The sequence below is a fragment of the Antedon mediterranea genome, chromosome 8, assembly GCF_964355755.1.
Source record: "Antedon mediterranea chromosome 8, ecAntMedi1.1, whole genome shotgun sequence".
Taxonomy (NCBI): domain Eukaryota; kingdom Metazoa; phylum Echinodermata; class Crinoidea; order Comatulida; family Antedonidae; genus Antedon; species Antedon mediterranea.
In genome coordinates, this window is record NC_092677.1 from 22,344,885 (window position 1) to 22,370,469 (window position 25,585).

The following is a 25,585-nucleotide window of genomic DNA, read 5'->3' on the forward strand; positions in this document are numbered from 1 at the left end:
AATTTAGACAAAGTAAGGTGATCATTGATACTGATTGTTTGGATATAATTTTAATCGATCAGGTTCATCTATATTTTTCCCGCACGGGACACTCATAGAGCCTATTATTATTATTATTACCAATTGACCCACAAAAAGTATTTTTTAACAGTTATGTTATTCTGTATTATTTTCATTAGTTTTAAATTGGATGAGAACTCCATAGACAAAAATATCCTGGATTTTTTAATAAATAATTTTTCAACAAAAGAAAAAATCAAACTAAATAGATTCTATATAAGAAGTAAGTTTAAAGAAAATTATAAATTAAGGTTTAAAAAGTATATAAACGGTAAACAAAAAGAAAATCAATAAATACAATCACATCGGCTTAAAAGTTAATTCACTGTATTGAGAAATATAGTAGGCCTCTATCTCTTAATTTTTTTTTACGGAAACAGGAAGAGATATACTATTTTTTAATTTATTATTAATATTGTTCCATAACTTTTGGCCAGATACACAGATAAGTTTTAAACGAGGAATGTAGAGTAATGAAGGGATGCCTGTGTTACGTAGGTTATATTTGTGAATTATTTGTTTGATATCAAAACGACTGGACATTACAGGAGGAAGTTTAGTTTAAAGTTAAAGTTTATATTAAATAAAAGAAGCAACTTGTGTAAGCCATTTAACTTTGAGGATGTTGAGCTTTCTAAAGTTCGATGTCGAGAAGTCGTTTTTAATCTTTAATGAAAAGTGTGGTGTGTTATGAATCATTATTATGTTACGTGTTGTAAAAGTAAACAATATTATGAAAGACCCCACTCATCCGTTACATTACTGTTATAACTTAAATAGATCAGGCATTAGGCTACGACCTCCAAGAGCAAATCTTTGTAGAACTAGAAAATCCTTTGTTGTAAATAGCATTCATATTTTTAATTCTAATGTAAGACGTTAATGCAATTTTTAATAGTTTTACATTTTTAACAGTATTTTTTACTTTTTATCTTGTATTTTTAATCTGTTATAATACTGCACGTTTTTAAATTGTTGCAATACTGTTGTTTTAATCTACCAAGCAAAGTGAATTTCCATTTTTATGGACAAATAAAATTTCTTAAATCTTGAATCTTGAATCTTGTTGCTCCAAGTTTGTAGTTAATGTCTTTCTTAAGCCGGTTCCACGGTTCCACTAGACATTTATTCGCGCGAATCGAAAGCGTCAGCTTATACGCATGCGTAGAGATGGATTTGGAAGGGAAACTTGAATATGGAAAATCGACTTCATGTGCATGCATGTTATTATTTTTCATCTAATTTTTGTGACGTGTAAAAATACGTAACTGAGGAATGCTCGATTCGCGCAAATAGTATATTCGCTAATGAAAAAGGCATTAGTCTTAGTTGCAAAATACGTATGAAACGCCATGTGAGCCAAAATATTTATCTTTTTGCCTATTAGTCGAAAGTCCTACAGTCTATAACATAGACAGGTGAATAGTGTGGTTTTGAAAACAAATATTAACTTATTCGGAGAAGAAAGTAAGCCTAAATATTGTTTAGGTTGGTTTATTAATGTTAATCTAATTCAATATTTTTTAAATAATAGTTTTCTGCTAGCAGAGGGCAGATGCTCTAATAAAATCAATAATTCAATTGTCACATAACAATCAAAATACCATTAGAGACGTGCCTGGTATGCCTAAAAATTAGTAATAATGCCTTTTTTTAAATAAGTTTTATATCTTACAAAATGTATGTTAAAATAGGCCTGCATTGCAAACGTTGTCTATTTACCATCAACATACTTATATCAGAATTCATGAAATTATGGACACGTATTTTGTCTGCACTCAACATTCAATGAAATTATACGGATACTAATTAGCAGAGAATACGCCGTGCTTTCATCAAAAAACGGCTAATCTGATAGTTTTAACGACATCACTCGACCGATGCAACCTCTTGCCGTACTATACTTGAATTTTGGTCTCTTGTGACCACCAAAAAATGGCTTTGTTCGCAACGAAATTGACTTGGTGCGCATGAGTAATTTTAACAAGATGATTTCTTTAACTGTGCAAACTGACGAAACACATTCAGGAATTTAAACGCAACCATTAAGAAATATCCAATTTACTAAAGTTCGTCATTGTTATTATTGCATAAACAAGTTATCAAGAACCAACCAATCTGATTAGGTACAGCCTAAGCAGGTTAATAATTATGTGATAGACGATGACGTATGTTTCTGATTTCCCGTTGTTGTTGTTGCTGTTGCTGTTGTTGTTGCTGTTGCTGTTCATTTTATAACATCATGAGTTAATATATATTCAAACATAATTGTCTCGGTAAGTTTATAATGAGTAATTAAAAGTTTCCCTTTCCGAAGCAGGTTATTGTGCAGTCTTTTTTTGTGTATTCTTGTATAATAATCTATTTTATTGATATATAAATTCTTTTTAATGACATCATATGAGTAGGTGAGTACGTATGCATATACATTGTTGGTAAGTTTATATATATAATATATTTATAATATACATTTAACATAATTCGAAACAGTTGGTAAATGTTTAATAAATGATTCAAAACAGTCACATGAGTATGATATTGTTTTCATCCCTCTTTGTCTATTTTAAGTAAAGAACAGATCAACTTTCATCCAAAGCAGATATTATGAAGAAAATACAACACTTAACGTCATGATGACGTAACATGGACATTGTGTCATTGTGATAGTGTAACACAACCCCGATCCTTCTATAGAAAATAAATTTGAAAGTCCATCTAATATTTTCGTCGTATGATACTTACAACAACATCGTCTAATCGTATTGGTATCATTTAGTATTATTGTCAAGACTTCATTCAGTAGTTTTATGATTGTAGCAAGTTGTTCTAGATCCCAATTGTACATTACTGAATCATCGGCGTATATTTTGTCGTGGTCACTGTAGCCTATATCCCGGATGATGAGCTTCAGATCTTTGATTTTGGGTTGGTGCAGTGCACTCAATGGGGATTGATACGTGAAATGTGAAATTTCCCTACCCGTATCCCATTTATTTAATTGTTATTGTTTGTTGAGTCAAGTAAAATTCAGTCTAAAAGATGTCTTGAATTAACCGGCAAGGCGTACTAAAAAAACTTATAAAGGTATACCGTATATATTCATTCATTCATTCATTCATTTGGCATCATGTTAATTAACCAATTTTATTAACACAACAATATACAAGAACAAGGCCATAGGCTGCAGTCGTGTGCTCAAATTTGAGTTAATGTTTACCGACCGACCAACCGACCGACATAGTGAGCTGTAGAGTCGCGTAAAAAGTACAAAACAAGATTGAGATTATAAGCAATACAATAGAAATGGGAGTTTAATGGTATTAAAACATATGAAACATTGGTGAACCGACTAATTGCAAAGGCATAAATAAAGGGAAACAGTTATCAGTGGTAACACAAACATACTTAAATAGCCCTCAATAAACATTATATCGGCTCCCATTGACCCAGAAAGTGTTCTTTCACCATTATAAGTAAAATGTACATGCATTGAAATTCTAATGACACATTAGGTAAATATGTATCAAATGTACAAATCTGAAATAAAATTTAAATAGGCCTATTTCTATAAATCAATTTCAAGTTTACAATCTTACAACGAGTTTACAAAGGAATATACATAATACAGTCGTAAAAACTTTAAAACGAATATTTGCGTAATTCGTATATAGTTTATTGTATTCATTCTTGCCGAGCGTTCATCTTAGGCCTAGCGGTATTAATTTCAGTTGCGCTGATGAATAGCACCTTTGAATTATTTTCATGGTGGGCAATATACAGAGAAAATGCCAGAAAACCACTCAACGCACGACCAATATATCGATCGGTAGGCGCATGTCACGTTCAAGCAAATTGGTGTATTCCTTCCATGCGACAGGTGTCAAAATATTACCCAAGAGGATGTTTCACCCGTGGATGAAATCATTAAGCGATACAGTTTTCCGCCAACGGGTTGATGGTGTCATAAAAGCAACCATGGAATAGGGTGACACATAAATGGAATTAAAAATTATTATTTCTTGAAAGTGTTCGAGCTGACCTCATCAAGAAATACAACAACTGGTTTCGTTAATATTTCTGTAACACTGATTCGGAAGTATAAACACGCACACATTTGACTTTGCTAACTTTATTATATTCCTAATTTCTAAATATTTGCGGCTATTGATGAAGTGTATGATTATGATAGCAACAATTGCTGTATTTTCGTTGATGTAATTACATTTTTAAATCAAATTTTTAAACCGTTATGCCAAAGTATTTAAAAGAATCATTAAAAAGTTAACCACACATGAAAGACCTAATGATGCTTGTGTGTCATGGAGGGGCTACTGGGCTTGAATGAAATAAAGCATTTTTGTCTCCAGACTAGTACCGTACGTTTGTAAAACAAAACGATTCAAAACAAGAGCAATCAGAGAGTTACACTCCGCCTGTAAAATAAAAAGGGATTTTTGATATATTATGGTAAACTAAACTCTAATATATTTTTATGCATAATTTATGAGGTGGTTCTCTGGCTTAAAAACAGTACAATAGCAATCAGAGAGTTACACCCTCTAATAAAAAAAAATGAGAAAAAAGAATCAAAGAATCGTGATAAAGATCCGTATTTTAGACGTACGGCCTAAAATTAGTAAAATTATAAAAAGTGTTCAAGAATTGGGACCTGGTCAATCAAAATTAACCTGGTAGAAGAAAAACATGAAATTATAGAATTCCATTTTTTAAATGACACTGTTTGTCAGTTGTATGCTCCAGTTGTTGCTCCCTTGTCCTTAGTGCTACACCAGCGATGTGAGATTTACAGGTGATAGTCTGCATAACTGTATATAATATACCAACTCAATATTTTAATGATGGCAGACTATTGCATTTCTGAATGTTTATACAGTTGTTAGGATTTTATCCTATAGTATGGCTGGACGATACCTTTTATTACAGAACCATTGAGTACTTGCCCCAAGAAACAGATGGCTACTTTGGTTTATTCGTACCAGCGGCCATAAAGGTGATAACAAGTAAGTTGGCGATTTATCGATTTCGTAGAGAATTTGATGGCTTGTCGATATATAATGTATATATCATCATTCATTTCTACGGAGAATGTGCTGATTAAATTCGCTGACATTAAGATTATAATAAATTCATTATTGTAACCTACATTTTTTCCAAAAAACTCTTCATATAAATGAAAACACATGATAACGATAACGATAATAATTTATACCATCACACTCATAAACATTCCTTCATTATTTGTATACTATTGCACGTCAAGTGACCCACACTCGTCCAATTAAATAGGAATTTATTTAGGTGTTATATAAAGTCTGTTATACATCTTTTTTTCTATAATATTAATATTCACATTGTGAAACTTAGGTGTCTAGGTTACAATCTAAAATAGCAGGTACTGGTAGCAAAAAGGTAATATTTATCGTTTACCACAAACACAAACCATATATATAAACACAAAGTGTGCGTGTGTCTTGAAATGAATAAAAATGTATTTATTCCTTTAAAATAACTTTTAAAGGATTAAATTACAATTCACAATTATGGCTTTAATCGAATTGTTGCTGATTGCACACTCTTAAGAATGTGTGATTTCGCCAAAAAGTGTGCTGTCTCCAGGGGGATTGCATGTCTCCGCTACGTCTTTGTTTTAGGAACGCGTCGTTAATCAGTTGCTTAAAAATCACCCATAAAAATCAATACATTTCTAGCTAACTTTGCCATGGATATTTCTACAGAGTGCCTCCTATCGACCAAGTCAAATTATTACATACCGAGGTGATATATCCATGGCTCTAATGAATCGATTGCACACTTTTAGTGGACAGGACCCTGTAGAACTGGAAGCTTCATATCGATTTACTGATACTGAAACAATCTTTTGATATACTAACCTCACTTCGCTTAAGAACATTCTATTTATCGATATAGCAATACTTCATGATCTACATGTTATCTACTTGTAACAGTAGGCCATATGATCGTAATACTAATTTTTTAAATCATAATCGGTAGTAGGCCTAATCATTATTGTATTTCTTTCTAAAAATATCATTTTAATTGATGCTTGATTATAAACATGTTCATCTGGTGATATTATTATTATTAGTCAAAATAATTTTTAAAAAAAATAATATAAATTAGGCCTATTAATTAAATGAATTTCAATATTACAAATACACATTTCGATAATGTAGTGACGTATAGTGATGAGATACTGAAAATTCTGAAAAAAAAAGCTACGTAATATATGTAGGCCTATGCAGAGAGAGGAACTGGCTTTCATAATGGCAGATAGAAAGTTATGGAGGAATCTAGTCATAAGTTCGGACTAAGTAAGTAATATATGTATATGTATATGTGTTTTGCTTGTGTTCATTTCAATTTCCGTCGAATAAAAGTAGATAAAGAGATTGATTGAAAACAAGGATTGTGATGATAATAATAACATAAACACATCCACCTTGAATAATGGACAATTGGACAGAACCACGAAGCCACCGATGTAACAAAATTAACTGACTGATTATAAGAATCACAGCAGAGCCTTGGGCGCCTTCTGCCACAGAAAACTAGCACCACTCGGAGAATGTATTGTGGAAACTCATGAAAAGACAAAAGGTCTATTTCTTGACAGATGTATCCCTTTGAAAATCAGTTAATCTCTTATCCGCGAATACATTTGCCATACAGATGGCATTCAACATAGAGTCTAAATGCAACAGTTAAGCTTTAAAATAATAATACAACCCTATTGGGAATGCGCAAAATTAATTTTGGTCATTAAAGCTATATACATTTATTTTTTCCATAGAGAATATAGCGAGGCTAATTATCATAATGGATACAACATAATCTCATCAGATTCCAAAATCAAAATGTAGCCAATAATAAATAATGGTTAGAATTAAACAGGCTTACTTTCACAAAAACTATTGAAATATTACATATCCTGTCATGAGGTTAATTAATTGATTACAAAATGAATTCATGTTCTGAAACATAAACTGTAAAAAAATGGTCCTATCTGACCCAAAAAAAATATAACCCTACTGTATACTCATAATCTATGCTATTCGTATGTATAGGCCTATGTATAATATTACTGTAATATAATGCTATATTAATTATCACATACCGTACATTAACAAATAACATAAGTAGGCCCTATAAGTTTGTTTAAATTTTTCTAACATGAACATTTCTGGTAAAAACCATGACACAAGTAGGCCTACAATATAAGTCCAAAATGTGATTTATTTAATTGTGTTAAAGAATATTTATTAATGAATAGGCCAAAGTTTTGTAACTTACACAATGTAAGCAATGGGATCAACACAATTGATGTTTGTGAAACGGACACTGTCTTTTTGTGAGGGAGGGCGTTTGTTTATTTAAAAAAATCTCAATGACACTTGTTTTTCGAGTTGATGTACGATTGGTATTTTATCGGATTCAACCGATGCGTCATCGTATTCCAAAAATTCACAGAACATAAAAATATAATGTATATGGTTAGTAATAGGCTACCATCTGTGAGATATAAATCATCCGTCTGATCCTGAAGAAAAAAATCTTTACAATTAGCATAAATCAAACAGTTATTATATGATGGTTAATGAAGGCATATTCCCAACGAAATTCGATACAATTCCTGATATAAAAGCAGCGCATTTAAACACACTGAGTCATACTAACTAATTTCACCAAAGATATATCAATTAAATGCAATAAGACCATTCCCGTAATTAACTTGAGGGTATACTGAATACCGTCACAATATTAGCTGATACAATATAGATATTAAGGCACGCCTACTCATAATACAATTTATTTCTATTGTATGTCATAACGATAGTGCCTTTATACGATAGGCCTATATAATATATAATATCATGAACCCTGCAATTGGTGTAATGGGTTTATGTATCGGGTAACTATAGAATGTAGCTCACACAATATTTGTTTGATCTCTGGAATTAAGCCGCTCACAAAGGTGTTTGGTCAATCATATGGGGACACGAAAGATGTACTGTTGCTGACAAAATAATAAATGTTTGATATAAATGTTTAATATAATTAATAAATGAATACCATCATGAATAACAAGATCATCTATCGCATAGTAATGTATAGGCTTAGTCAGCGTCTACAATATTATTTTTCTTTTTTTAATGCACAGATAATTAACGATAGAATTAGATCAACATGTATAGTGTTTCACACAAATTGCTACAGGTAAAGAAGAAGCAAAGCCCACAAATGCCCTCTGCTAAAGCATAGCATTCATAGGTCCAATGACCATGTAGAAGATTTGATTTGTGTATTTTTTCAATATTCTCATTTCATATATTGATTACTAAGTTGTTTCGTTTGCTAATTAAGTGATTGGAGATGGCGAACGCTTTCGTGGATTGCTAAATGGATTGTAAATTCGAACACAAATTCCAACATGTCGTGGAACAGGACGCTAATTATATTAGTGCAATGGGAAAGATGTGTTGCTTAAATATTTTAGTTTTAATATAAGTGTTCGTTTCTATTGCCGCAGGTGAAGGAATTTCCTTTGTTCATGATATCATAAGCTAATATAAGGACACAATGCTATACTATAATGTAGAACTGTTTGACTGCAATGATGTTGAAGCAACGTATAATATCCTGGACGATAAAATGATAAATGGATAATATACATTTTTTCGAGAAAAAAAAACAGTACAAAATTTACCATTTAAGAACTGCATAATAACCATTCATACTGTCTCGATGAAAATAATATTTTTTTTTAAATAAAAAAAATGACGTTTATCAATCGCAGTTATTTATTTTGATCATGACATCATTTGATTAGATTTGAAAGCAATGTTTGTTTTTATCGAAAACAATATAGTTACAATATCAATTTCTTTTGTGTAGGCCTATGAATATTTATCTATCATTACCGTCGTTGTTGATCGTGCGCAGTATAAACGGGCCTTAACTCAATAACAATTATATGCAATTTTTTCATTTTGATTTAGCTTTTTACATATTTTTCAGTTGAGATCCAGCCACTAATACTCACAGCATTGTCACTTTTTTTTTAGTAATCACGCCTTTGGATTAGGATATTTTTAAATTATGAATGTATGGTAAAACAAACAAAGAAAACAAAACAAATACAACCTAGGCCTACTTCCAATATTATAATCATATAACAAAAAGGTGATTAAATATTTCTATTTTAGAAAACACATGATTTAAATAAAAGACAATCGATAACAGGTTGCTGACCTATTACACAAATTCGTTTAGGAGCATATAACACTTTAATGCATTTGACGTCATGGTATACTGCCCTCCCAGATTGCTACGATGTTAAGATTCGTTTTCGATGAGAGAAATCCGGATAAATGACTCGATGTGCGTTGGAGTTTTGACAGATAAACCAATTCCGATAGGAAGTAAAATCTTTATGGATTTATTTACCTCCGCCAAGGAGGTATATGTAATCGGTAGCGTGTGTTTGTTACTTGGCAAAAAAGAAATTTGCCAAGTATAGTATTTACTTTGTTACTTGGCAAAAAGAATTTTGCCAAGTATAGTATTCACTTTGTTACTTTGTTTGTTACTTGGCCAAATTGAAAATTGGCCAAGTATGTTGATCTGTTTGGTTTGTGTGTTTGTTTGTTTGTTTGTCATCACTCTAGCGCTCACAGTTTTGATTCGAATGACTCCAAATGACTACCACACATGTCACCTGGTGAAAGGACGACACTGCCCAATTTTGGTTAAAATCTGGACCACGGTCCCAATTCTGGACCACTTTTAAAAATTATTTTCAGACCTGCTAGTGTTAAAAGATAGGACAGAATTATCAAAAGCCGGTGAGCAGTCTCAAATTAACAAGTGTACTAAAATTGCATTTTCTCGAGAAGTATTTGTCCAAAAAAACCTCATTTTTGTACAAGAGGCAAGAGTTATAATTTGTGATTTGTAATTTTAAAACATAAGTTGATTTAATATACAGGTTTTTTGATGCGAATAGTTTAAAAAAACTAATTCTTTCAAATTCACCCGTGTGTTTGTCGCGTTGCTGTTCTATTGTTAGTCTAGTGAAGCTATTGTTAGTTGAACATAACCTTTACACCAAACTCGTATACACATGATTGTAGTGAAATTAGCCTAAATCACAGCATAAGACACACTTTTGGTGAAAATTGGGTCAATGTCAGGAGGCCAATTTTGATTTGGCCAAGTATCGCGCTATGCGCGAAGGCTAGTTTGTTTGTTTGTTACTTGGCAAAAAAGAATTTTGCCAAGTATAGTATTTACTTTGTTTGTTTGTATGTTTGTATGTTTGTATGTTTGTATGTATGTTTGTTTGTTTGTTTGTTAGCACGATAGCGCCTACAGTTTTCAAGTTATCGTTCTGAATTTTTGGGTGTAGATAGGTATATACTTTCAGACCATGCTTATTGAAAATCAACAAAATTTAAAAGTTTATTAATAACTTCACAAATAAAAAAAATGATATTATTTGCAGACCGGCTAGTGTTAAAAGATAGGAGACAATTTTCAAAAGCCGGTGAGCAGTCTCAAATTAACAAGTGTACTAAAATTGCATTTTCCCGAGAAGTATTTCATTTTTAGACATGAGGCAAGGGTTATAATTTGTGATTTGTAATTTTAAAACATAACTTGATTCGATGTACCGGCTTTTTAATACGAGTAGTTTAAAAAAAAAACCTATTTCTGTTAAAATCCACCTGCTTGTTTTTCGCGTTGCTGTTCTATTATTATTCAAATTAATGTATTGTTAGTTGATAATTAGTTTTTTAGAACCAGCGTGTGTCCTTCCTTATTTCATTCTGTACATAGGGATATACTTACAGAACATGCCTATTGATTTTCAGGAAAATTTATATATTGGTCATGTCAGAAAAGCTTATCTTCTGTACGATATATTAAATAGCACGCATTCTGTCTTCTTTTAACATGGACATATTCTTTGATATGGACCAACATATTAGTCGACTGGTCGAGCGGTTAAGCTTACTCCAAGGGTTAAGTACTCCATCGGTTGAGGCAGGGGCGCCGAAAATCGGCACAGGTTCAAGACAACCCTCAACTCCTGGTCCATCTTGATTTTAGAAAGGTCATTGTTACAATGACGAAGTTTGTTAAACAAATTATAAACCCCAGCAGGATTTGAACCATGTAAATCTAATTACCTAAAGCAAAAAAATGTATCATTCAACATGCTCCCTATCAGTGGATATATTGTGCCAAGTACTTCACTCAGTTTCTGAGTGCTTTCATTTGTGTTTTTGTTTGTTTGTTTGTTTGTTTGTTTGCACGATAGCGCCTACAGTTTTCAAGTTATCGTTCTGAATTTTTTGATGTAGATAGGTATATACCTTCAGACCATGCCTATTGAAAATCAACAAAAATTTTAAAATCCACCCGTTTGTTTTTCGCGTTGCTGTTCCATTGTTAGTCAAATGAGACTATTGTTAGTTGATAATTATTTTTTTAGTCATTTTTTTTTATTTCATTCTGTGCATAGGTATATACTTACTGTCAGAACATGCCTATTGATTTTAAGGAAAATTGATACATTTGTCATGTCACAAAAGCTTATCTTTCATGGATATATTAAATAGCACACTCTGTATTCTTTTAACATGAACATATTCTTTGACATGGACCAAAATATTATTCGACTGGCAGGGGCGCCGCAAATCGGCACAGCTTTAAGACACTCCTCGACCATTATTCTGGTCAATCTTGATTTCAGAAAGTGCCGGGATTGTTTGTATTAAAAAATTATTTAAACAAAATTATTAACCCCAGCAGGATTTTAACATGTAAAGCTAATACATAAAGCAAAAAAATGTATATTTGAACATGCTCCCAATCAGTGGATATATTTTGCCAAGTACTTCACTCAGTTTCTGAGTGCTTTCATTTGTTTGTTTGTTAGCAGGATTACTCAAAAAGTAATAACAAGATCTTTACCAAAATGAATATACAGATAGATATGTGGTCAAGGACCATTCCATTAAATTTTGGGACCATTTGGGACCATGGTCCCAATTCTGGACCACTTTTTAGTATACTTTTTAGACTTGCTAGTATTAAAAGATAGAACAGAATTTTTCTAAAGCCGGCGAGCAGTCTTAAAGTAACAAGTAAACTGAAATTGCATTTTCTCGAGAACTACTTGTCTAAAAAATTTTGAACTGAATTTTTGTACAAGAGGAAAGAGTTATAATTTGTGATTTGTAATTTTAAAACATAATTTGATTTAATGTGCACGTTTTTTTATGCGAGTAGTTTAAAAAACCTATTTCTTTTCAAATTCACTCGTTTGATTTTCGCGTTGCTGTTCTATTGTTAGTCAACTGAAGCTATTGTTAATTGAAAGGCTTATTACATAACCATTACACCAAACTCTCATAAACATGCTTGTAGTGAAATTAGCCTAAATCACAAAGAGCATTAAGACACACACAAATATATATATATATTTTTTTACCGGAGAAGTCTTATGTAGGAGAATTTTACAATATGAGGTATGCACTCTCAGAGTGGCTTTCTAGTTGTAAAAGAAGTAAATGAAAAATAAAATCTACGAACGAAGATTAGACTTGGTCCAAGTCTGTATTTATTGTCATTTTTATGTTAGTCCACCAGTCGACGTTTCGATTTTTGTCTGGAAATACAAGCTCAAGTAGTATACGTATGAAACGCCATATGTGCAAATATTTATCTTTTTACTAATTTAGACATGATCAAGACAAAACTCCGTCTGGAACCCAGACTAGACAAAGATGTTCTGATAAATCCAACAATTAATGTTAATTGCCAAATGTAAAAGAAATATACAAGTCACCTAAATTCAACAAAAACTCCAATGGCTTTTTTTGGTTTATAATTGATAGACTGTATCTATTAATCGGCGTCACAGAGGAATTGTGCGACTAACTTTTCAATAATATTTTAATCAATAAATTAATTTTACCTAAAAAAAGGTAGTAAAGTAGTAGTCATTTCACTTTTTACTCGGGGTACCCGAGTCTAGTACTTACTCATTTTCTCCTTCTCTTCCTCCATCTGGACACTATTGAGTAAAAAGTGCGATTTTTAAAGTACTACTCCTCCCTTATTCGTTATAGTATTGAGCTGGGATTTGGCATGAACATACTACAGGGACATGTCCTCAAAGCTATAGAGCCGGATTTTTAATTTTTTGTTAATTAATTTGTTTAAGTAAGAAGCCACAATGTGTGACACACACCACAGCGTTATGTAGTTATATGGTTATATGCGGATTCTTGGCGTAGTGGTTATCACGTTTGCTTAACACGCAGAAGGTACCTGGTTCGAGCCCGGACGAAACATTTTTTTTTTAAATTTATGGTGAAAAGTACTGTATACGCAATATGATAATTATACAGAGTATATCTTATTTTTATTATTTTTTAAAATACTTATTTTGTGTAATCGGTAATTATCACTTTTACACATGTTTATTTTGCTTTGTGCTTATTACCATTTATTTGTAATTTAAATGGATTAAAAAACTTCCTGTAACCCACATTTTTAATGTAAGAGGTTTCGTAGTGTAGTGGTTGTCAAGTCTGCTTAACACGCAGAAGGTCCCGGTTCGAGCCCTGGCGAAACCTATTTTCTTTACTTTCTAACTGTATACGTCTGTATACAGCTTCTTTCGCTGTACCCCGAGTATTGCACATTCGTGCTTGTTTTTACTGTTATCGTTAATTTCCTTAAATTGGCCTAATGTTAAGCAAATAGATTAATAAATCTTGTAAAATGTTTATATTTTAAATCCATAAAGTACATTCATTTTAAAACTACAAATCATACCTCCACCTACTGTAAAATACATAAGATTTTTCCGGAAAAAATATAGAGTATATATAATATACTAACAATAGAAGAGGAACGCCAAAAAACCGGGTGAATTTGAAAAGAAATAGGTCTTTTCAAAACTACAAATCACAAATTATAACTCTTGCTTCTTGTACAAAAATTAAGTTTTTTGAACAAGTAGAAAAAAAATGCAATTTCAGTTTGTTACTTTAAGACTGCTCGCCGGCTTTTGAAAATTCTTCCTTATTTTTTAACACTAGCAGGTCTGAAAATAATACTAAAAAGTAGTCCAGAATTGGGACCGCAATCCGGGTTACTTCCAAAATTTAATGGAGTAGTCCTTGACCACATATCTATCTGTATTTTGGTAATCATCATTTTAGTAAAGATCTTGCAATAACTTTTTGAGTAATCCTGCTAACAAACAACAAACAGACAGACACATGCGATTGATTACATATACAGTACCTCCTTGGCGGAGGTAAATTAAACTTTGCTTCAACAATCATGTTTGTACATTACATAATTTGTATGTTTTCGTTGTTCAATTTAGTGGTGAAATAATAAAGATAAGAAAATGGGTCATTGGATCAATCTATCTTCAGAAACACTACTTTAATGATCTAAACCTTGTATTACAATATAATGATATATTATAATATAAATACATAAATATAAAAATACAATATATTACAATCAAAAACAATTCAAATTGTAAATTAATGTTCAAACTGTTTTACAATAGTTTAATGAAAAGCTATTTATTTGTTGTAAAATTACAAATTTATGAGGTGTCCACAATTGTATTTTTCAAAGGTTTAATTTAACTGAAATTGTCTATATAAAATATCGGTTACCATAAAAAAAAATACAACAAAACAGAAAATACCTTCACCTGAAGTATTAAACAAACTATAGTATAATAAGTAATTGCCATGTTAAATGAACATTATGATAATTATTTTAATGATTTAACGATAATTCTATACTATAGGATCAGCATATGCACAGGAATTTTCCACACCAAGATTGTAGTGGTCTCCAGAGCCACCCTTGTATGCACTGGTTACAAGACGAACCCAACCATTTTCAGCCTAAAATAAAGAATATCAAGACAGTTACTAACATGTTTTACTATTATTTAATGATATGTTGTCGGCCGGGAATGGCAGAGAGTCATAGGGATCATTTCTGGATTTGACTTGCCCATTGTGGGGTGACATGGGTGCTGTTGGATTAGGCGTTGTGTTTGGGTATTCGGTAGGTGGTTTCCTGGAATTTCATGTGTGATTTACGCAAGAAATCTCAAGGGGTGGATTGTTTTGGGATATGTGGATTCCTGTAGTCGTTGCTTGGGCAGGTTGACTTCGGAATGAGTTTGTGTGACGTTTGGCCGTTCTGTGCGGGGCAATGTATCTTAGTTCGATAAGTATCTTGTTTGATATGATCATATTTTTGTGTATTTTGTACTTTGGTGTTCCTTGAGCACAGGAATTCGTGGAAATGAAATTTTTTTTAAATGCTGAAAAAACTAGTTGAAAGATAAACATTTCTAGATTAAAGATTAAATTACTACATTTACCATCTAGCTGCCTTTAAAATTCATAAAGAAAACATTATGTGTGTAAATTAAAAAGGAATTGTAAATTTATGGTTTTCCTCTACACACAGTTTGATGTTCAGAATGTGACCTACATACAGAAAAAGGAAAAATGATATTGCACAAATTATTTGATGTAAAAGAAATTTCTGAATGTTATGTTGAAAAGTTAAAGAGAAATTCCAATACAATTAATTGTTTTTTTTTGTTTTAAATATTTAAAAGATGGACAAGATTGTAAATATAAAAAGGTGGGTGTCCCTCCGCAAAATACATATTATAAAAAATCTCAACGACCATGTTTCGTAAGTTGTTACGTAATGTCAAACCTCTTTTGTTGGGTACCGCAATGGTCGTTGGAGCTTTAATTAGTTACACGTGTATTCCTAGAACATAATTTATTTCGTAATTCACGGTTAGCTCAGTTAGTAAAACATGAGGTCATTGATATCAATGCTCAGTACAGTCGAGTTTGAATCCGCAAAATAAGGTATTTTTAATTATTCAAGCAAGTTACGTGGCGCGGCATGTGAAACGTAGTCTTGTCGACTAATATTTGCGAGTTCAAGACCCAGTAGATAACTTTTGTTTATTTATCACCAAACGCGAGTGTTGCCACACGCAAATTAAACAGTAGATATCAAACTCCTCAAGAATTTACTGGATTTTATATGTTTAATGACAGGGTAACGATAATCACACAAAAATTACTCAGTCAATATCATCGTACTCGAGGAAATATACGATTTACACATACAGTAAATATTTAATAAATGGGTTATTTGCATAAAAATATACATGTTCTACACAATCCTTGAAATGGGCATTTATTCAATAACATTTTGAGTTAACATTTTTATACATCCTTATTTAATACTACAACCAATATTCATAGGATGAACACCTAGACAGAAGAAAAAAAAAGAATGACATTACTAAAAAGGTTAATATTCATATTATACTTACCCAAGGTTGCCCCCACGAGTTGCGAACTATCCAGTACTCAATATCATTTTCCACACCCCATCCAGCCACAGATATAATGTGGTTGATCTATGTAATAAATAACTTTTAATTTTGATAGAGTTCTTTTGTTATTCTACATCTTTACTACTATTATGATTAGTAAAAGTATTTTATTATTATAAAATGAAGAAATCCTGATACTATATGACAAAGACACTGGGATTGCTAATCTTGCCAAAAATCAAGACAGTAAATGTGTACTTACATAATTAATAAGGTGAAATTCTGTATAAATACTTCCACCTTGAAACTTTTCAAATGCATTGGTTGCCATGACACCACAGCTATTTAATAAAAAAAACTAAACATTAAAGTTTTACTTACTTCAACATCTTTGGAATATTCAATATAGATAGCGCCACCTTTGAAAGCTTCTAATGTAGGAGTGGCCATGATTCCACAACTGCAATAATAATATCAAGTATAATTTAATCAAATCAATACATACATGAAACAGCAAACATTAAAAGTAGCATGCTTTTAGGCAGGGCATGGGGGTTTACAGTACAGTAAACCCCATTAATCTAAGCGATCTACTCCCACCTATCAAAAACTCTCTGACAATCTAGTTAGTTCAAATTTACTTTATTATCGATTGAATATATACAGCAAAACTATTAATTTAGCAATATTTTATATTCGTCAAGGGATATAGTATGTCTCCAGATCACCGAGGGCTATATTTTTTTACCGTGCCCCGATGAAAGCCCAGTAAATATTAATTTTGTTCTATATACCATACCACCCAATTTGGCTGGCTAGGCTAGGCCGAAGCAAACACAAACATGGACTTGGTTGGAGTAGGCCTAGGCCTAGTAAGTGGCACAGTTTTGCTACCAATAAGCAAAAAAAGGCCTGTAATGGATAATTTGTTGCTTCCAGATATGCAATAAATTTTCCCAAATCATACTTTATTTGTTTCTCCATATTTTAACTGGCCGCTACACTTACTAAATCCTCTAAGTCAGCTCATACAAAAGTAAATCATCGTATGCTAAGGGCTAGCTACGCAATAGTCGTTTTGTGATCAGATTGCATTTAAAGAAGAAGGTAGAGGAAACAGAAGTTGTTTTTTTTATTGTTTATAATGTAATGTATAAACCTTAATTTAAAGAATATACATAAAAATAATTAAAAAAATATTAAGTACAATAATTAGCAATGCAATTAAATTGATACAAGTTTCAATTTTTTATTCCATATTTTATACAACCGGTAAATCAATTTATGCAAGTGCAGTGACTTACAAATCTAGGTGTAATCTAAGTAGTCCAGACTTGCGAGTTCTGAAAATTAAACTTTGTACGCACCTAATAGGGCCATTTGCATATATCTCAGCCTTCATCTTGTTTATACCACTGATAGATCCATAGTCACCAACTTTCCAAAGTGTGTAGTTTGATAGGGTAAAGCAGTCTCCAAAGGTTGAACACGTACCACATTGATTAAATTTTTCACATTCTGTAGACAAAAATTAAAAAACAAGCAATAAGATGACAGACCCTGACCGTTTTTTCCCCTCTGTAGATCGCATTTCTTTCTACACTTGCAGCAGACATTCATTATTATATAACACCTAAATAAATTCCTGTCATTGGATTGGACAATTGTGGGTCACATGGCATGCAATAGTACGCACTATTAAATGATCGTTTAACTGTTGTTTCACAATGCTGAATTTCTCTGTTTAAAAACAGTGTTTGGATTGTACTTTATAAGAAGAAACCATGTTATAATCCTAAGTATGACGTTGAGATGGAATAAGCTGTAAAGTAAGTGGCCTTTTATATTATTTAGGTAAGTCATACTACTACAGAAAGCTAGCTTGGCTTAATCCAACTTTAGATTTGTTATTAGTCTTGTAAGCAGCCAACTTTCATTTGACCTTGGACACATTTTTATTTATATGTGGATTTTTTGTTAGTTTATCTCTGGCTAGTCAAAACATTTTTTGTAAAATGAATATTGTATACAGAATCGATCCTTTTCATTTATAAAATGACAAAATAGATGGTTAAATTAAACCAAAAACCTGGCTGGCTGGGTTCAGTTAAATATAATTTTTTCGATGTGAACAACTATGAATGTGACATTAAAATGGCATATTCAACAACAAATTTGTTAAGAATTATTTTTACAGGGAGACAATACATGACCTACTTTGGTTTTTGGCTTGGTAATTATTGCAAGTTTCATCAGGGATGCCATTTTCGTGTGCATATTTGTAAACTCCAATTTGACCACCACCTTCACAGGTTCCAGCACCTCCACAGTCAATGACATTCTGAACGGAAAGATAAGCACTCGGCCAAGCCCCTTTACGTTTTATGTTGATACGGTCTGCAGGAAAAATAATGTATTATGTTCACTAATTTAACAAAATACAAACTATATGTGTACAGCCACATCAAAACCAGGCACTTGGTGAAATATATATTTTTTTAGTTGATACTATAATGGTATTCCTCACAATATATCCTTCAAAATGGTGTTTGGATCATTTAAATCAAGCAAATATTCCCAGAGTTATGGCAATAAATGTATATAGCATTTATACAACAATTTATTTGTAATTACTGAGTAATTAACAGTCAAAGTTTAATGACAAATCAGACAGGAAGTTGCCCCATGCTGTTGCAGATTGAACAATTAACACCTTAGCAACACTACCTTCTAGATAAACAATCATTCTGAAATTTGGCACACTTATTCAATATAGTGTTTTCTGATATTCATGAAAATTTCATCAAAATCCGAGGTGGTTATCATAGTTAATTATGACGATTACAAAGTACCACTAATTTACGTAAAATCTGTCAAATTCATTTATAATAGTGTAGTGTAAGAATAATACAGTAGGCCTACTAGTAGGTATTCAGGAAGATTGCCTTAGCTTATTATTAGTTCTAAACAAATTTTAAAAAAACAGCAAACATTTTATTAATGAACTTTATTCAATTTTATTTCTCTTTTTACTTTATTTTATCTGCTTTTTGTTCAAAATGGCGCAGGGTACACAATGTCCCTCGTTTCTGGTCGGCAAAATTCAATTACCAGTATTTTATTTGTGAGTGATTTGTATTGTACTGGTTTTTAGTGTTAATGTTATGTATGTAAGAGAACCTCAACAGTTCTTTTCAGACTTAATATACGTGGTGTACCGCAAACTTTATATCAACATTTGATTTCGCCATGCAAACCTTCAAAAAATGTTATGTATTCTATTGTTGAACCAGCACCATAACAGATAGCCACACCCGTTAGCTTGAACAATGTTTTTAAGCATGATGAATAATGTGAAATTTAGCCAAGGTACCAGTATTTTATTTGTGAGGGATTTGTATTGTACTGGATTTTACTGTTGTTAATGTTATGTAATACGTCTATTGTTGAACCAGCACCTGGTCTGATCATGACAGATAGACACACCTGTTAGCTTGAACAATGTTTTTAAGCATGATGAATAACGTGAAATTTAGCCAAGGTACCAATATTTTATTTGTGAGGGATTTGTATTGTACTGGTTTTTACGGTTTATGTTTTGCACACACTCCCCACACACCCAACCCATCATTGGCAATTTTTAAGCATAATGAAATTTAACCAAATTGAAATAAATAAAATAGCCCAGCAGTAGGCCTAGTAAGTAAAGTAAAGCCTTCCAGGAGGCTTATTATTCTATAGAGAGGAAAACTCTATCTTATTTTAATTGGGCTAGGCCTTGTTGTTGTTATTACTATTATTATTACTAGCTAGCTAGGCCTACTATGCCATGCAGCCTATCTAGGCTAGTAGCCCAGCGTAGTAGTAGGCCTAGGCGGATCTCCGCCTAGTCTAGGCTTATAGTACTAGGCCTAGGCTAGTAGAGCCAGGTCTAGCCTACTGTACCTAGCTAGGCCTAGGCCTAGTGCCAGTGGATTGAGAGTTACATTGCTAATATCAACTCTTACGATAAATAACTTAGCTAGGCCCTTTACTTTAGTATGTTATAACTTATTGTTATCAAGTCTGAGTCAGTACACGTCACTTTAGTATTACTGTGTACAGTACTTAGATGAACTATAAAAAATATATTTTTCTCGACAAGCGTGTACTTTACTAGCGATAAGATTTTGTTGACCTGGAATTTTCCATGCTGGATGGGTCATGTGACAAAATTAAACCAATCACATCGCTTCTTTCAGCGTGTTCGTAGCAACAAGGCCGTTTTTGTTTACACTAAAGGGTTCTATAAAATCGGTTTTTATTGGTCTATATCGTACAATCTGTGACATCACTCATTTATTTTTAGATTCATGAACAAAATACCTATCGAATGATACCAAGCTTTCAGGGGTTATCTACAAAATTACGGCGTAGGAATGACGAAAATAACTGCTTTTTTATAACGAATTACCACGTTCTTTCAATCGAAACACGAGGATAGAGGCTCAGATTTATGTAATTTTTACCACCTTTCCATTTGAATTAGTTAATAAGATATATATTTTTGAAATCTACGGTAAATTTCCTATCAGATAATGGTAAAAAAACAAAATGGTCAAAATATGAGTTTCACACATTCAAATGCATTTTACACAAATCCCTATCTAGCGACAAGCGCCTGGTTTTGATGTGGCTGTACACATATATTTATAATAAATTACATAACCTAATATAACAACATTGTAGAAAAGAAGGCATAGACATTCCAGATACGCAACACAATATAGATATACAATGAAAAGAATTCTGCATAGTAATATTATTCAAATTAGATGAAGTATTATAAAGTTAACATTGTTTTACCTGCTAATGCACTGGTTGTACCCATACCCCAACATGATCCACAGTATTGTGGTATGTGTTGATTACGTGTTGTACTGCAGTAGTTGGTTCCATTCACGTTTCTCCAATCCCATTCTGTTGGCAGTGAATCTGACTTCAAGTACTCATGTGGACGAAAGTGTGTCCTGATCAAAAAAACATCAAAATCAATTAAAAAATTGATTTTTTGTCAAGATTTCAATTTATTTTTCCAAATTGCATTTGATAAGATAGATAGTTAAAATAATGCACAAAATGGAGGGAAAAACAAAAAGAGCAATGCTTGGTTTTATGGCTAACCTTAAAAAAAGAACTAGAATTTAATTCGGCACTTTGACGAATTATAGGTGATCATTTTTATAATTTTATTGACATTAATATTTTTTAAACATGCACGTACTGTATGTTAACATATTATCGGAAAATGTTGATGTATGCCATCCTATTATATGCTATAGTGCTGAGTTGTGCCTATTTATTATATGCTATATACAATATGTACAGACTGTATATCTATATACAGTGTGGCATTGGTGAAATTACGGGACACACTCATTTTTTTGGTATGATGAAATTATCAACTTGAAGATGACAATATAGAAAGATAATGAATTGAGCAAATAAATATAAGAATTGGAGGAAAATTTAGCACATAGAAGCGCGCCGCTCGTTTAAATTTGTATAACTTTTACTAAAGAAATGAAAAAACTACTTTTTAACTTTAACTGGCCATATGATAATGTCACAACATCTGATAGGCACAATTTTAATAAGAATTCATATCCATAGTTCATCAGCTTTCATAATAAGTTATTAAAATCAAGGTCACCTTTAATTCTGAAGAGCTGTGAGATATTTAAATATACGCTGGAAGTTGAAATTACACGATATACGTTATTCAAGTTTTTACTCGTGATAACGTCATCAATTAAACGCCGACAACTCATGAGAAAGATAATTAATTTAACAAGCACATACTGAAATTTTAGAAAAAATCGGCCTCAAATAACAGAGATGCGCGTTGAATGTTATAACCTACAAAAAAAGATAAAAATTCCTAATTTTTTAATTCAAGTGGCCATTTGATGACGTCACAACATTTTTATGTCAAATGTTCGAAGTCGGAATGGACTCAAATTCGGTGAATGTACTAAGGATTGCGAGTAGAATGCGATTTATATAAAAACATTCGTATTTTTACGCTTTTTAAGTATGCCTGTTTTTGCGCAGTAATTTTGTGAAACACACAAATGGCCTAATTCATGCTCTAAATTGATCAAAACTTAATTTTGAGTTTTTAAAATTGTTAGCGCGTAATTTCATGCACATGACCTTGGAACGCATCATAGGTTTTTATTTGCTAATATTTTTACCCTTGACGTAAAGTTTACGTATAGTGAATTTTATTGATATTGTTATAAAGAGTTATGGCGATATCATTGATAGTTGTGATTTCACAAAATCGCGTATTAATGATTGAGGTTCATACTGAAAAGCTTTTAATGATTTATTAAGTTAAAGGGTGTCTAGAAAACTCAGATCTCAGATATATCCGAGTTTTCTAGATCTAGAAAACTCAGATCTGAGTTTTCTAGATCTGGAAAACTCAGATATCAATAAAATATCGCAATAAAAAAATGCCTTTTAAAACAGCTCCTTTTCCGCGAATACTTCGATCGTACTGTTGCCATTTCAGAATCAGAAAATTGCCAGAAATCAATGTATGTTTTATTCTATGTTTTTATTTGTAAACTGCAGTGTGGTTTTATAAAGAACCTGCTGTACATATCAAAATGGCGACGATATGAGTCCGTACATATAACATTTTATTTTTTTTTAAACAATTCACAGTTTTGAAAAACATAAACCATATTTCAATTTTAATATGTAAAACACATATCTAAAATCGTCATCATAGCAAATATTATTATCTCACTGTATTAAAAAATAGAAAATTATTTGTTTTTGTTTTAGTGAATGTATTGATTAGTGACCGAGATAATTTCTTTGATAGGCCCTATTAATATGAATAATAAGAATAATAATGAAATATTAATTTAACACTACCCTCTATAGTTTCTAATATTTTTGGGGAAAATGAAGCATACATTTTGGCAATTACTGTAATTGTTAAATATAAGATGGCGAACATTTCCAGCGGCATATGACCGGGCTGCCAACAAATTGAGCCGCCGGTAATTTCTATGAAACGCCCAATTTTACGACATTTTGCGTAGTGATTAGAGTGGTGTCCTAGTACATAAGTTCATGGTCTTTAGGTTTATTGTGTCATGAAAATAAATAATATATAATTACATTGGCCTAGGCCTACTACAATTTTTTTGGTTTGAAAAACAACACTACAGCATAGGAAAGTAGTCGTATTTAATAATTTAATTGTTTTAATCTTTCAAGGTAAAAATGCAGTGCACTCCATAATATTTTTCTCGTGTGTAGGCCTGCCACGTAAAATCATGTTGTCTCCAGGACTAATAAAAAGAGTATTGATATTCTTTGAATGAAATTAAATAATTATAATTTTTTATTTACTATCTTTTAATATCATATTTTATTAAATTTTACAATGTTAATACACAAAATATTTTACTGAAATACGGTGTTTTTTGGTAATTATTTTATTTTACCAAAAAATAGAGTAGGCCTAGTTCATACAACCAACTGCCGCCGCCTGAGGTGGGCAAAATGTTTCCGCCATTTTTAGCTAAAAATGAACATTTTCGGTGATGTTTTAGGCCTTATATTTTGGCTACAAACAAGTCAGATTTTTATGATTATTTCTTTAATTGTAAATAATAAATATATCGCCGTAGCTAAAGATACGGTACCGTATTCTAACTTCTGTTTACTAAAGGTACGGTAAAATTGCATTATGTCATAACCAGCCAATGGGGTGCCAACGTGTGTGACGTCATCGTATGAGGACTTTGGATTTTTTTCATATCGCGAAAACAGTGATCAATCGCATTGTCTTTATGCTTCATTTATCGCTATTATCGCCGTCGTGTACGACAAAAACTAAATGTAGCCTACATCTGTTATTATTATTGAAAAGCCAAAACATGTTGATTTTAATTTTAGAATACAGAAAACCGCTTCAAAAGAGGCCTAGGCCTACTTACTACGTACTATAACCTCATTATGAGTTCGTTTTTGTAGGGAAAGCGATGCCAGGCTGGGGCCAGCTGCATGTGTGCGCTGATTTCTGTGACTCAGCCCTGGGGCTACTGTCTAAAAATCATAGTATTTGAGGGCCCCTTTATTGTCCGCATTTGCTTGTTGTTTATGGTCACCATTGTAAACAAAGTTTAATAAAAAATATAGGCCTAAAGGCCATTTGGAATAAAAATAGTAAACAGAAGTTAGAATACGGTACCGTATCTTTAGCCACAGCGTAAATATATACTAAAAACCGTGATATATAAACTTTTGAATATATAGGCCTACATCGTTATCCCTAATAATAGAAACTATTAGGCCTAAATAGAAACGAGAACCGGCGAAAGTTAGCATTTGGCGTTTCATAGAAAATAACGTTTTTCTGACGGTGGCTCAACTTGGCCTAATCCGTGACTCTGTGAAAAAAGAAATATCGAAAATAACAGTGTGGTCCGAAACTGCAGTAGCGCCGCCTAGCCTAGCTAGCTAGGCCTAGGCCTAGTAATAATAGTAAGACCAGCTGAAACTGAGTGAGGTTGGATCACTTACTTTACACCTTCTTCCAACCCAACGTCATACTTAGGATTATAACATGGTTTCTTCTTATCATTAAAGTACAAGCCAAACACTGTTGTTGTTAAACAGAGAAATATAATAGTTAATTTTAGCATTGTAAAATAACAACGATACGACGACAGTTCACTAGACTTTTCGGTGGTGCAAAGAAGATGGAATAAAGGAAGTAAATTAGTAAAAACAAGTTAAATTAAATCATGTGACACAGTCACCTGACCAACACACCAGCTGACATCATAGCCAGGAAAAGTGATGACTCATAGCAAAGAATATATCATTCTTTGCTCATAGTGAGGTATTTATTATATTCAGAGCGTCATTCTGACGGAGCGCCATTTATGTTTGTTTGTTTGTTTGTTTCTTTATTTCCATTCACAAAAACATAAACATATAAATAATCATTACAAAACAAAAGAATGGAAAGGGGGAATCTCTGAAACCTTG

The 25,585-nt window shown here is 32.2% G+C and overlaps 1 protein-coding gene across 2 annotated transcripts; it reads right to left on the reverse strand.

Annotated features, from left to right (window-relative positions):
• Positions 1-13,870: 13,870 nt before the first annotated feature.
• LOC140056384 (cathepsin Z-like) lies at positions 13,871-25,312 on the reverse strand. Of its 2 annotated transcripts, none has more exons than XM_072101745.1 (7): positions 25,115-25,312; positions 21,371-21,534; positions 18,743-18,922; positions 17,893-18,043; positions 16,788-16,866; positions 16,523-16,609; positions 13,871-15,050 (listed from the first exon to the last, which is right to left on the reverse strand). In XM_072101745.1, exons 1-7 carry the CDS (start codon positions 25,234-25,236, stop codon positions 14,940-14,942), a joined length of 894 nt encoding a protein of 297 aa, XP_071957846.1. In that variant the 5' UTR covers positions 25,237-25,312; the 3' UTR covers positions 13,871-14,939. The 2 variants fall into 2 exon arrangements, with proteins under 2 accessions (XP_071957846.1, XP_071957845.1); XM_072101744.1 differs by lacking the exon at positions 16,788-16,866 and adding an exon at positions 16,907-16,985 and having other exon boundaries at positions 14,666-15,050.
• Between the last annotated feature and the right edge of the window lie 273 nt (positions 25,313-25,585).